The sequence below is a fragment of the Propithecus coquereli genome, unplaced genomic scaffold (genome assembly GCF_000956105.1).
Source record: "Propithecus coquereli isolate 6110/MARCELLA unplaced genomic scaffold, Pcoq_1.0 Scaffold120, whole genome shotgun sequence".
NCBI lineage: Eukaryota > Metazoa > Chordata > Mammalia > Primates > Indriidae > Propithecus > Propithecus coquereli.
Genome location: NW_012136081.1, coordinates 2,863,410 through 2,877,663, shown reverse-complemented (window position 1 = coordinate 2,877,663; position 14,254 = coordinate 2,863,410). Strand labels below are relative to the sequence as shown.

Below are 14,254 nucleotides of genomic sequence, written 5' to 3'. Positions count from 1 at the left end.
AAAAAAAAAAAAAAAAAAAAACTTACTATTCTTTATCCAGTTCAGTATAGAAGTAACTGACACCCACTGCTTCTCTAGGTCTTCATTTCTTTACGAGGGCTCGGCTCCATGCCAGGTAAAACTTGTATTAAAGGAGTTTGCACACACAGGCGGATGACCATGTGAGGACACCAGGAGGAGACACCACCTACCTGCCAGGAGAGAGGCCTTAGGAGAAACCAACCCTGCCAACACCTTGATCTCAGACTTCCAGCCTCCAGAACGGTGTGTGTCCCATTTCAGAGAGACAGAATTCAGCCTGAAGTTCCTCTGTCCTTCATCCCTGAGTCGCTCCAGGAACAGAGAAACCTGGGAAATGGAGACTAATACAAAGAGAAAGGAAAATAGATGCTGGACAGCAAAATTGACAAATCTCCAAAGCCATCTGTTTGTAAAATGTTTCTGGCGATGGCTAGGGAATCCCAAAACCATAAAGCAAGAGCACAGTCAGCGGCTGAGCTGGTCTGCTCTCACATCTTCCCTCCTGCCTGAAGGCAGATCACTTACAGTGAAGTTCATACCATTTTAATGATAGGCACTACATGGAAATTGGGACATTTAAAACTCTGTATGGTTTCACAACCATTAAAATTTTTAAAAACTAAAAAAAAATATTGCACACCTATAATCCCAGCACTTTGGGAGGCCGAGGCGGGAGGATCACTTGAGGCCAGGAGTCCAAGACCAGCCTGGGTAACCGCGAGACCTCCATCTCTACAAAAAGTTGAAAAATTAGCCAGGTGTGGTGGTGCTCACCTGTAGTCCCAGCTAGTCAGGAGGCCGAGGTGGGAGGATTACTGACACTTGCTAGTTGTAGAGCCCAGGGCATGGTTCCCTCTCTGAGCCTCAGTTTGTTCACCTATAAAATGGGGTGATGATACTACTGTATAATGTATAAGAATACATTCCCCAAAGGGAGAGCAACAAATGATAAGATGCCCCTTAAGTGCTGAGCCCAATGTCTGGCACGTGGTAAATCCTCAATCAGGACATGTTGGCTGTTATTAACACGAGAGAGATGTGCTCATTAACATCACACAATATTCACCAGTTTCCCAACAAGGAGGGTCAGAGGCAATATAAATAAATACCAGAGCTTTATGTGTGCAATACCTCACCCAACAAGTATGGGGCATATTGAGCAAGTGACTTATCTGTAAGATTGACCAGACCCAGCGGGGAGAGGTTTGGTTTTGAAGAAACCAGACTGACTTCTGCCTCTCCTCACCCTATGCTTCCAGAAGGGCCCACATATCGCCTCTCTTGCCTTTTCTTTCTCCTGTGGCTGTGCCGGGAAAAAGCGAAACAAAACAAAAAACACACTGGGAGGTGGAGGAGAGCCGTGCCAAGGCCTCTCTGTTTTTACTTTTCACACAGCTCTCAAAAGACAGGCCCTGGGGCTTGCTGAGAAACCGCTCCGTGATGCCACCCCTAACTAGCAAGCCTGTCCTTAACCCTCACACCAAAGGGGTGGACAGGTGGGCTGCGATGCCAGGATCCAACTAGTGTGTGACTCCAGCTTCCAGGCTTTTCTGCATAGCACAGCTGTGGGCCCCATTCTCATTCTTGTGACATAGGGGAAAACATTAACTTTATTATTTGCAGTCTCTCCATTCTCTGCCTTCTGAGGATGGGTCCTCCAGGACAATCTGTTGCTTTGCAGACTCTCCGAGGAAGAATAACTAAGCAGGTGGGAGGAAAAGGCCCAGGCTAATTTGCTGTGTGGGCCTGCAAGACCCCGCGGGGATTCTGAGCAGGTCGGGTGGGGAACAAGGAGACCAGGGCAGAAGGAAAGGGGGAGGGGGCGAGGAGAGAAGCGGGCAGCAAACTGCATCTAAGGGGAGGCTGTTTGTGATGCTTCTTTAGACACAAGAAACAGAATGCACAGATTTCACAGCATGAGGTTTCTGTTGCTTAACAGCAACTCTCAAAATAAGCACATCTCAGGGGAAACTACCATCAGCCAACTGAATACAGGGTTTTCACACGTGTCCAGGCCACTGTGGTAAGGCTTTGTCAACATGCCAATTTTTAGTTTGCTCTGATGAGAAAAATCAGGTTTTTATGAAAGAAAAGGAAGGTGAAATATAACTTCCTTCTGAATCCCCTACCTCTGAAACCCCTCAAGTACAACGGAAGAGGAAAGAGGACAAATAAATCCCCACTGAAATGCCCTGAAGAGCTTCCTCTGCATAAATGTGCAGCAAAACCATCTCTTCCTGCCCTTAAAATGACATTCCAGAACCTTTAACCTGGGAACCGTCCCAGGGTCTTCCAATCCAATGCCTGTTAAATGGCCACTCTGGGAAACTGGTAACTGCAGAGGGCATTTGTCTTGATCTGTCCAGCGGTCTTTCATTTGGTGACTCTGTGGTTCTGGTGGAGCTGCCAATCACAGTACGTCACCCTGGTTAGATACCTGGGACCTCAGTCTGGCTGGTTATGGTGCCCCACCCCCCAGGTTAGTGTTGACCCGGGGAGGTGCAAGCCAAACCAATCAGAAGGTTTCTCTGGGAGAGAGATATGCACACATTTTTAATAGGCAGGTCAAAAACAAAGCCTCTTTCCTCTGAGGACATTAAAGTGGGATGACATAAGCCTGGAACTCTTTGTGCCTATCCTTCCTGGGGTACGAAGGAAACCCATCTACAACAGCAGATAATTAGGTCACTGCATATTGGAATGAAAGCTCTGTTGACATTTGAGTTTCTACAGTGCCTGATGGCAGTTTCGCCCCTAGACGTCCAGTTATAAGCATCTTTTTCCCAGTTATGATTCCTTTTCTTCCCTCTTTTTTGATTAAGCTAATTAGAGTTGGACTTATCTTTTGCAAACTGATATACATGATAATCAAAGACAAGAATGTCAAATGCCCAAAGGCAAGCCAGTCTGCCTGACGTCTCGTCCAAACCAGACCACAGTCCTCACCCTGGTCTCTCCTTCTCCCCAGAGTATGCCGATGAGGGCGTCAGCACTGATGGTAGCACCAAGTACTGCATCTTTGTTTTCACCGTACTCTTCACATACCAACCTCAGAGTTAGCCCCTTCCCTGATAAACTGGGATGAGCTTAAGTGCAGCACCTAGCCTAGCACCTGACACAAGATCATGACCAGGGATGGATGGATAAAGACTGCTGATCCCACCAGTGTGTTCCCAATTATGGAACAAATTGTTTCACTGTAAGGCTAAGTTTATGTCTAGCTATTACTCAATATTTGAGAAGTACAATGCAACCTCCCCACTGCCTCCAAGGTCACCAGTGAAAGGGAAAGCTTTCAGTAGAGGTTTATCTTCCCTGCCCCCACCCCCAAAGAGGAACCATTTAACCAGCTGGCTCCAGATGGGGCAACCAAATGAAAGTGTCACAAATAAAGAGGTCTTCACAAGTCCATGTTACTATAACTAAAATTTGGGTTCACTTTTAAGCAACTCCAACAGCAGAGCCTTCTCAGGTACTATGATGTACTATGATAGAAAGTTACCAGTTCACTACTGCTTTGTAGGACAGAGAAAATTGACTAACTGGAACCACATTGCCACATTTTACCCCGGGTTATCTTAGAGGTCCTATTCACTTTGCCAAGCCCAAATCTATTTCACAGATCTCCTATATTAAAAGAATAGAGAAAGAAAAACACAGATAACGTGGTGTTGTGATCTTTATTCCATTAAATGAACCTTACAACTAGGAGTGAAACAGAAACATGCTTTTAATATCCTAATAGCATAATCTCATCCCATTGCACTTTTTAAAGACCGTATTAAATTTTAAAGCCATTCAAAGGCAAGGATCTAGCAGAAAGTACTTCTAACAAATCTTTTTAAGAAAAGAAAAACAAAAGAAATCTGAGGAAAATTTGTATATGTACAAGATTAATATTAACTCCTTTTAAGGCTTACGTCCATGACAGCATTTATTCATCTAAATTAGCAAACTTTGGGAATCAATGCAATCTTCCCTTGATCACAAAAATACATTTAAAGTTTTGTTCTGGCACATAAAATTCCTTCCCAAAGAAAATTTCTTCCAAAACCTTTCTGCTCCTAGGTTTAGAAAAGTTCCTGATATTGGATACTCAGGTCACTATCAAAATTATAATCCTGTTCTTCCTTTTTATTCATTATTTTTATTCGTGGTTTAAAGTTTTCTGTATGCTAAAGATTTAGGGGTTCAAGTCATAGTGCTGAATTTGGCTTTTAAAAGAAAAACAGAGTCAGGCACAGTGGCTCATGCATGTAATCCCAGGACCAGGGAAGGTTGAGGTGGGAGAATCACTTAAGGCCAGGAGTTCAAGACCAGCCTGAGCAATGTAGCAAGACATTTGTCTCTACAAAAAAAAAAAATTAATTAGCTGGGTGTGGTGGTGCATGCCTATAGTCACAGCTACTCAGGAAGCTGAGGTGGGAGGATGGGTTGGGCCCAGGAGTTTGAGGTTACAGTGAGCTATGCCACTTCACTCCAGCCTGGGTAACAGAGAAAGACTCTTGTCTCTCTAAAAAAAAAAAAAAAAAAAAAAGACAAACAGCTATCCAAATTGCTTTTTAAAAATCCTAATTACATCTGTTAGGATGTTTGTACATTCATTTTTCAAAGAAGGCACTATAACAATTTAGAAAATAAAATAGCTTTAAGGAGTTTAAATAAATAATCCTCTGGATTAAAGGCATCCTTACTGCTCTGAACACAGTAAACTTCTGCTGATGAACCTCAGGTAAAAGGTATCCACTTGCCTCTAGACCATAGCAAACTATACTCTCTTGTTGGTACTTCTCATCTCATGGAGCAGTCTAACCACCTAAGATACTGTTTATGAAGTGATGATTTCTGGGCCATAGCCCAGATCAACTGAGGCAATCACTGGGTATAAAGCTGGGAATCTGAATTTCTTTAAAGAAGCCTCCTCGGTAATGAATCTGAATTTTTTTAAACAGGCCTCCTAGGTCAGTCTTATGCACTCCAGGTAGATGAGAGCCACCACTCAAAACATAGCTACAGTATGACTTATCATAAAAAAAAGGAAAACTCTTCAACTGCAAATGGTCTTTTCATCAGGGTTCTTAATGTCATTTTAGAAATTAATCACACATAGTTTGTACTTTCATAACTGAAGTTTGTCTTCATGATGTCCATATACCTTGACTAAAACTTTGTTAGATCCAAACGTTAGCCATAGCTCTATAAAGACTTCCACATAAGTTACATTGTTTAAAAAAAAACAAAAAACCTAGGAAAAGATAAAACTATTTGTTTTACTATTATTGCCTACTTAATTTTGCTATAACTCATACATACATACTCATCCAAACTCACCCCATCCAAGGCACCATTTTTATAAGCTAAGTAGAACACATGATCTAAAGAAACAAGGTGGTATTTCTATTTGTGTAGGTTTGCCCACAGCATTTTACTTCATGTTAGAGAAAAGAGTAAATAAAGCAGAAATAATATTCACAGGCAATTTTACCAAGTATAAAGTAGGTGTTAAAACATAAACTTCCATGGAACAGATTTCTTAATATACTGAAAGAATAAGGTATGACTCTAAAGATGTTTTTATCACCATACATGACAGTTTGTCCTCATTTTATCTACAAACTAATCATACAGAAAGATTTCTCAGTGAAAGAATTAAAACTTTGATTCTATTATTTTTACTAAAAGAAGCTAAATGGAAGTTATTTAAATGTATTAATAGCAACATCTGACTTCTGAAATGAATTATTTCGAAAACCTCTTTTTATACATTAATGGAAATGTGCTCCATATATTGTTAGGAATGTGTAAATTAAAAATGCCAGGAGCAGCAGAGTAATAGACACTGTACAACACCTACAACCCGAGCTCCTGACCTACAAATCAAAAGCTGAGAGACGATAACAGGTAAGTCATTCTTTTCAACCTGGTTATAAATCTCCCCAGGACTATTTATAGCCAGCAAGGAGAATGCATCTTTTATTGAAAAAGCTGATATAAAATCATCAACCTACAGTTTAAAAAAGAGATCAAAGAAAACTCACAAGAACCCTCACCGAGAAAACTTTATAAACATTTTCCGGAGGCAGAACAAGTTAACTAATAAAGACCAAAACAGGGACTTCCTCTGGGTAATTAAACCAAGGTTATTCCCTTATAAGACTAAAACAGAAATGGTGAATTTAAATAGTAACTAACCTAAGATTTCATTAAATCATGCATTATCACTTTTTTTAGAAAAAGACCTAATACTTTAGTATTAGAATGAGTTTTAAACACATTATCCCTTCTACCATTAAAAGTTGGACCACTTTTGACAATTACTCTGAAAATTTACTTATAGAATATATTAAAAACTAAGTATCTCAAAATCTATAGGACCTGCTACTTAAAGTTTGAACCTTCAGAGAAAGATGAGAGACTACCTGAAAACGCACCAAAATTTCAGAAGCTTTCAAGTTAACAGTCAAAGCTTGGCATCACTGATAAGTACAAGTAAACAGTTTTTAGAACAAGCTGGAATTTTTCTACAATGTAACAGCAAGTGAGTAGAATAGCAAGAACTTCAAGGCAAGATGGTATATAAATATGAAAAATATATAAAATGCTCGGAATTAATTTAGGACTTATAAAAATACTTGAGCGGTAAAGCATTAGTCAAAAAAATTCTTTGATAAAGAAATTACATGCTAGAAGAGACTTTCTTTTTTCTACCTTCCATTCATACTTCATGTATATAAAATTTGTATTTTGCCTAAGCCCTCCTACCTCCCTCCCACAACAAAAATTAAATTATCTCAAAAATTAAGGCTCACACACCTGAATGTTTATATAAATACTTGCAGGCAAGTTTTAAGATGTTTTAAAATCCACAACAATTCACCATTATAAATCAAAGGAAACAGCGACTAACAGATAAAACTTTTTATCATCTAATCAAGGTAAATAAAAAAAGAATTCTTAGATACATCTAGATATTGTTTGTATTTGAATAGGACTTTGGTTCTTACTATGCCAAAGCTATTTTAAAGCTACCAGACTAGTCAAAAGTAAAGTTAAACAAAAGAAGATTCACTAAATAAAACTGATAATTTTAGTTTCATTATTAGAACATTGGACAGTGCGTAGGAGTATGCAAATTAACATTTTGGATAAAGACCTTAAATCAGGCTATTTAATTATTATTGCTAAGCCACATGAAATAAGACATTAATTAAAGGTAGTAATATTTGGTAATATCTTTCCTCTAATTCTTAATAAAGTTCTGTTCTTATGTAGAACTCTCAAAAACAAAACCTCTCAAATGACAACCGTGTGTAGGAGTTGTGTATAACATACATACACATATAAATCTATAGTGAACCTGACCAAGGCACAAGGTCAAGAGTCTTATTAGAGGTCACATGATTAATTTAAACTCAGCTTTTTTTCTTGCAGTATCTAGCTCAGTCCTTTTATTATTCGAGGAATACATGCCTCTTTTTCTAGAAAGAAGCTGTGAGAAAAAAATAGAGCATGTTACAACAAAACTGTCAGCCTGTTGGGTAAAAAACCTTACATTTCAGAATATGGTATATTTAAATACAATATGATTTTCCCACACTATGCGGCAAACAGGATTCTATCACATTATAAATAAGATTTATAAAGTGTGATGGCATCATTTTCAGTTACTCTTTAGTTCTTAAGTTTTTCTAAGTTTTGTAAACTTTTAAAAGAAGGAATCCTTCTCAAAACTGTAAAGAACTGAGAAGTTTCACCCCAAAATGGCATCTTTTACCAAGTTGTCCTCCATCCCCTCCCCACTGTCTGCAAAACCATGGATTCGATCTTAAAAGGCACTAAGTGGCACAGAGAACTTAAAAGCTACATTTCCATTTTTTTCCTTTAGCTTTCTCCCCCATAAAGTGCACAAAGCAGAGAGTAGTAAGAAAATAAACAGAGGCTTGGATTTATAACAGCAAGGAAAAGAAGTGCTTCCGACAGAAACGGAAGCGTGTTTAAGAATGTGAAACCACAGGAGAGGTCACTTCGTTTATTACAGTGCCACGTTTCGGCTCTTCCTGGAATCTGCCATTCCTCCGGACATGGACCTGTGGCCGTGGCGAAAACCCAGAAATCGGTAGGGGCTGGTCGAGTTCTTGTCGGATCCTGATATTAACATCTATTGAGCTTTTTTATCCACAGGTTGTCTCTCAGCAACTGAATCCCTCACAGCAGCCTGAGTGGAATTGCCAATATGAGAAGAAGCCTGCAAAAGTCCATTTATTCAACATGTTAAGTTAATAAAATACAACACAACAATAAGAGAGTAAGTCCTTGGAGATAACCTTTCAAAGAAATGTCTCCATTATCAGTATGTCACAGAGTAGGGGAATAAAATGCCAGGGTGAGGGGAGGCTGTGGCAGCAGCTAAGCCCCAAGACAGCCAGGGGAGCATCTGCTCTGTAGCTGGGGTGGATGGGAATCTCCCCTGGCTTCACAAGCTGCTTGACCTAATCGATCTGTTTGTATTACTCAGAAAAAGAAATAAGTCATCTCTAAGATCTATAAAACTGGAGATCATGTCAATGCCAAAAAGCCACTGGCTTATTGGAAGATTTTAAATGAAAGAGATGCCATCCATTTTCTAACCCAATAGGACTCAAAACAGAACATTGTATTAAGTTCATATTTTTTGCAAAGCTCTTAATTTTCAGTGAAGCAAATTAATCCAAGGGGCTGGGGAGAGGAAGAATCACACAGAAATTCTATCTGAAAAGCATATAACTAGAAGTTGCCCATGAAAAACAAAATGTGTCTAAATTGGAACTTTTTTTGCATTAAAGGGCTGTTTTTAGGCATAGAAACAAAATATTAATACTAAGAATAAATATTAATACCCTAAAAGAGGATAGTAAATCATAAACCCTATCACAATAAAAAATGGCCAAGGAAAGTTTCTCATGTGTTCTTTCACTATGAAATTCTTCTAAACTGAGATATTTTCCAACAGAAGCACAAATATCTGCCCATTATCAAATCTCAGCCTCCTCAATGACACTACTTACCTGCTCCAGTACATATGCTGCACCAGAATCAATAGCACCACCCAGCTCACGATACTGACCAGAATATCTGATGTATCCCCAGGTGAGGAGCGCTATTAACAGCAGTCCAACCATACAGTTGAACAGCTGAGCCACAACCTCCAGACCAACAAAGCCAGTGAGGCCTGAGGCTATATACAAAGCCACAATGCCCGTGAACAGCACAGCAGGGGTTCGGAAGGTGCTGAAGACGTTCTTGCTACCATTGTGCTTGCAGAAGTTCTCATACAGTTCCTTGATTTCCTCCTCCAGCTCCTGCTGGTAACGAAAACTGAAATCTTTCCCACCCATCTTCTTAGTCTTCTTAAAATGGTCCAGAGCAAGTTGTTTGAATTCACAGTGCTTCTCCTCTAGAATGTCTGGAGACAAATAAGGTTTCTCTCCCCCACAAACCTAAAAAGAACAAAGACACAGTATGTTGAAGATCCCTTCAAAAGCAAGTGCCAAATAAATAAAACAAATGCAAAGACAACAAAAAGGTTAGAATGTTTTAAGATATTAGAACTTTTTTTTTTTTGAGACAGAGTCTTGCTCTACAGTAACAGTGAGACCCTATCTCTACAAAAAATAAAAAACTTAGCCAGGCGTGGTGGTGTGTGCCTGTGGTCCTGCCTACTCAGGAGCCTGAGACGGGAGGATCACTTGAATTCAGCAGTTTGCGGTTACAGTGAGCTATGACTGCTCCACTGCACTCCAGCCTGGGCAAGAGAGCGAGGCCCTCTTGAAAAAAAAAAAGAAAAGAAAAGAAACAAGAAAGCTTTTGTTAGAAATGGTAGTAATTAGAAGGCCCTAGTCAGGCGTGCTGGCTCACACCTGTACTCCCAGCACTTTGAGAGGACAAGGCAGGAGGATCGCTTGAGGCCGGGAGTTTGAGACCAGCCTGGGCAACAGAGTGAGACTCTGTCTTTTAAAAAAGAAAGAAAGAAAGAAATGGTAATAATTAGAAGGCCCCAATTATCAGGACAACCTGAATACAGCTTTGTTGCCTCATCATCTTAAGATACATTAAGTAAGATCAAGTTTGGGCTTTTGAAAACAGCAACAATGCCCAGGTTATAGGTATTTCAGAATAAAGCGTATGCCCCACATACCTCCTCCATGTTGTTATAATAAATGTCCTTGGCAGAAGCTGCAGCTGCTAAATTGTTGGCTTCAGCAGTGGCCTTTTAAGAAAGGAAAGTGTGAGCTATAAATCCTTCCTCTTTTTAACATTCTTTCCACGAATAACCAAATAAAAATCTTCTCTCACCCTATTCCCCATTCTTCCTTTTTTATTAACCTTCTGCTATTTTTTAGGTTTTCAAACAGTTCAACTGATGAAATAAAATACACCTTTTCTGCCAAATTTTCTACCAAAAAATCTGTTTTATACTTAAGAATTTTTACATAAATTAAACCTCAAAAAATCAAGGAAAATTTCATTTCCTTTGCTTCAATTTTAAATGTAATAAATAGATGAGTCAAAAAAGGAAACAAATCTTTACAATGTCAATTACAGGTTCTAGCTCCCTTTGTGAAAATGTTTTGCTGCTAAAGAAATCAACATTTGGCAACAAATGTCCTTGTTCAGCATATGAAAAGTCAGAAATGATAGTTTTAACCAAATCACAATTTCTAGTTGAAAATAAAAAACCCAATTGTTCAACAGTAAATAGACAGTTCAGGATACTAAAGTAAACGACAGGTGACAGGAAATTACTTATCTAACATATAGTGGGTATGTTTTACGTGGGTATAACAAAACAGTGTTTTTCAAAGTGTGTTTGGTGGGACGATCAGGCCCAGTAAGGAGAGACCGTTCTGTTTTAACTGTACCACCACGAATACAAACAAGAAAACCAGAAGGCAGCCACACTGCTGCAAAACATGCCAAAAATGACCAGACCTCCAAAATGAAAAAGGAAAGCAATCGCGTTTTCTTCTTAAAGGACTCTCTCTCCCTACCGTATAGGGGTCAACTCAAGTGGCTGAAGTACTTGCATTCAGGATGTCAAAGAATTGCTTACCTGAAGCATGGACTTGGGGTGAGGCAGATCTTCTCCTTGGTAAATTTTAATATATGCCTTAAAATATAAACATAAAAACTGATTATGAAAAATGTCATTCTGTCATATATACAAGGGCTGTCCGGAAAGTATCCAGCCACTGTTAATATAACAAGAATGGTTACACAGCTGGATACTTTCCGGATAGCCCTCATATTATTCACACTTTAATTTTTAGAAACAATGACCATACAACTGCATTTTCCTAAAGACCTAGATCAACAACCAGGAATTAGCAAAAACACAACACACCTGTGAGTGCATGTTAGCATTCTTAGTTAACTAAAAATCTTCTCAAGCAGCACAAGCCTAGGAAGGCTAGGATACCATCTGACACCCCATGCACACTGGCCTCACCACTACCTGGGCAGAGTGATCATCCGCCTTGAGGTAGTCGTGTCACATCTAGGTGCGGTCTCCTACACACAGCAACTTCCTAACCACCTCCTGTCCACACCATCTTCCTTGAGGAACGATCTTCCTTTAGCCACAGTAATTACTCCTCTAAGAGAGTGCAAAGAACATCCATTTGGTTCTTAGACTGCTACTGCCACCCAGTGGCCCACTCCTGGAAGGACACTGAGGTCTCTGAAAATGCCTCTGCCATCTCTCCCAGGAAACTTTCCCGAGTTTCAAAATATTGACATTTAAGTTGGTTACAACGTAGATCAGTTTTATCAAAAATCAAATATTTTAATAATTAAAACCCATATTTACCTTAAAATACTCCAATAGTCCCCGACAGGTGACTTTTGAGCCATTGATCTCCTTTTCCATTAACTTAGAGGGGTTTAATACGTATGGTATCAAATCCTGTAACTGCTCTTTGAATTCACCAGCAATATCTGTTCACGGGACCATGAAAAAGGAAACAATAAGCCACACAGCCTTATTCAACTAAAGTGAGCATAAAACACAATCACCACAGTCTATCTCACTATTTTAACATTTGCTAGTTGGACGTGGAGGGTGGAGGCTCCAGACCATGTGTTTTGACACTTTCTGGCTATGACCAGGTTGCTGACACATCTCTGCCCTAACTTACCTTCATCTGTGTCCTTCCCCTCTGCAGTATATAAAGTCCTCTCTAGTTCAGAATGGAATGCTGTGCGCACAATATTCTACCCTGGTTTTCATTCTGGAATATTCAGTCTACTCCCTAGCCTTTCAAGAAATTTAACTTTTTAAAGAATCTCATTAACAAGGTCTTCAACAAATCAATTATCAACCCCTCAAGTTGTCTCAGGCCTTTGTCATGCGCTCATGCTACCCATTAAAATCAATTGGAAATCACTATTTGATTTTTGTTAATTTTTTAATGTTAAAAGAAGCAGAAGCACCTGTACCCTGTGATATTTTGTATTATCTCCTCAGAGGCCCTCTGGGCCACTTTAAGACAAAAAGGCCACTAACTCAGGAAAAGTGAGTTTCTCTGCAGCTTCTACAAGGCTCCCACCGAGGGTTCTGGAGAACCATTAAATAGAGCTCTTTCCTCAAAGTAAGAATTAGCTGGTCCAACTATGAAGACAAAGGAGAATTAAAATACAAAGAATTTGATTTTAATTTAACATCTTCCTGGGTTCCCAAGTATCAACTGAAAAGAAAGTGGCTAGAAGCCCATATCAAGGAAAGAACTCTTTAACACTCCATAAAACTAATTATAATATGAAAAATGGAACTGTAAAATTCCAAGGAAAAAAGCGGAACAAATTCTTTATAAACTTATAGTGAAAAAGTATAAAATAGTGTATATAATATGCTGTTCTGTATAAATTCATATTTGCTTGCATATACTAAAGAAACTCGGGAAGCCTACAGAAATGGAAGAAAGACTTTTCACTGAATACCTTTAATCCTTTTTGGGATTTTAAAATGTCAATGTATTTTCTATTTTAAAAAAACCTTTTTTTATGAGTTCAACTTTCATTCCACTGAAAGACTGAGTATTTCAAATTCACACTAGGATACAGAAGGGATCAATCCAGATACTACAGAATGCTATTTCACTGAGTTTTACCGATCCTAGGCTATTCATGTTTCTATAGGAAAGTTATACCAAAATAATAGTTTTTAAATCAGAATACACAACCATCTCATAACAGAGACAATCTCAATCTCTCATGGTGTCAAAGAAGACTGTTCCCTACAAAATCTTCTGTTATTTTCTAACTAGACAATGCAGTAGTTACTGTATTAGGTATCCCTGATACATATAGTAAACAGGAGGAAGAGTTTTCTTTACACTGCTGGCATAGTCATCCTGTGTCTGATGAAAAGACTCTCAAAAAGCAGCTAATCTATGGGCTGCTGCGGTCATGTGTTTCAGATACACACACACACACAAACACACACTCACACTCACACAAAAAGAGTAAAAAGGAAAAAGAAAGAAGAGAAAAAAATAATAATAAAAAGAAAAAATAATAATAAAAAGAAAAAAAAAAGCAGCTAATCTAGCTAATTACTGCAAGAAGCAGTAGCTTCGCATCAATTATGCCAAAACTAAGATCGTGTTCAGCAGGTATTTACCTCTCAATATGTGGTCAATCTTTGAAAATAAAATAAGACCACTAAAACAATTCCTAAAGTATTTGGGGGAACATCTGCAGAAATAGCTTCAAATGTTCTTATTAAGTTTAAATGTAACACAGAACGACATTAAGTTCCTTTTATGAGTTAGCCATAAACATTCTCAGGCCCTGAACATTCTAACGTTGTCTTTTCCAAGTTACATGGAGCAGGACTGCAGAATCTCAGCCAAGTAACTGTACAAATACACTTTAGAAAATACGTGTTTTTGTTTGTTTGCTTAAACTCCGAGAAACACATCCGCTCTACTGGCAAGTCTGCTGCAATAAATTTTGTGTGGTTCTCAAGCTAGCACTTGCCAAATACTCACATGTCACCTGCTATTTGCAATTTAGCAGCCAATTTAATCTTCACTCAAAACCTTTCAATATCTTGGTTATCCCTAAAATTACAAAATATCCATCTCCAAATCTAAAAAGTACATAAACTTTTACAGAGCTGGTTAAGAATTCTTCATGAATAATCCTCATAATATTAATAACTGCAATTCCTTAAATAAACACCAGGCAGACTATT

At 38.7% G+C, this 14,254-nt stretch overlaps 1 protein-coding gene across 1 annotated transcript in view; it reads right to left on the bottom strand.

Moving 5' to 3' along the window:
* Positions 1-7,992: 7,992 nt before the first annotated feature.
* The window catches only part of ATL3 (atlastin GTPase 3), a 64,304-nt gene continuing 58,042 nt past the window's right edge, over positions 7,993-14,254 (bottom strand). Inside the window, exons 8-12 of the mRNA XM_012664765.1 lie at positions 11,867-11,994; positions 11,111-11,167; positions 10,196-10,267; positions 9,066-9,497; positions 7,993-8,266 (exon numbers count right to left, since the gene is read on the bottom strand). Coding sequence (XP_012520219.1) covers positions 8,180-8,266; positions 9,066-9,497; positions 10,196-10,267; positions 11,111-11,167; positions 11,867-11,994 — 776 coding nt within the window. The 3' untranslated portion in view covers positions 7,993-8,179. The remainder of the gene's footprint in view (positions 8,267-9,065; positions 9,498-10,195; positions 10,268-11,110; positions 11,168-11,866; positions 11,995-14,254) is intronic.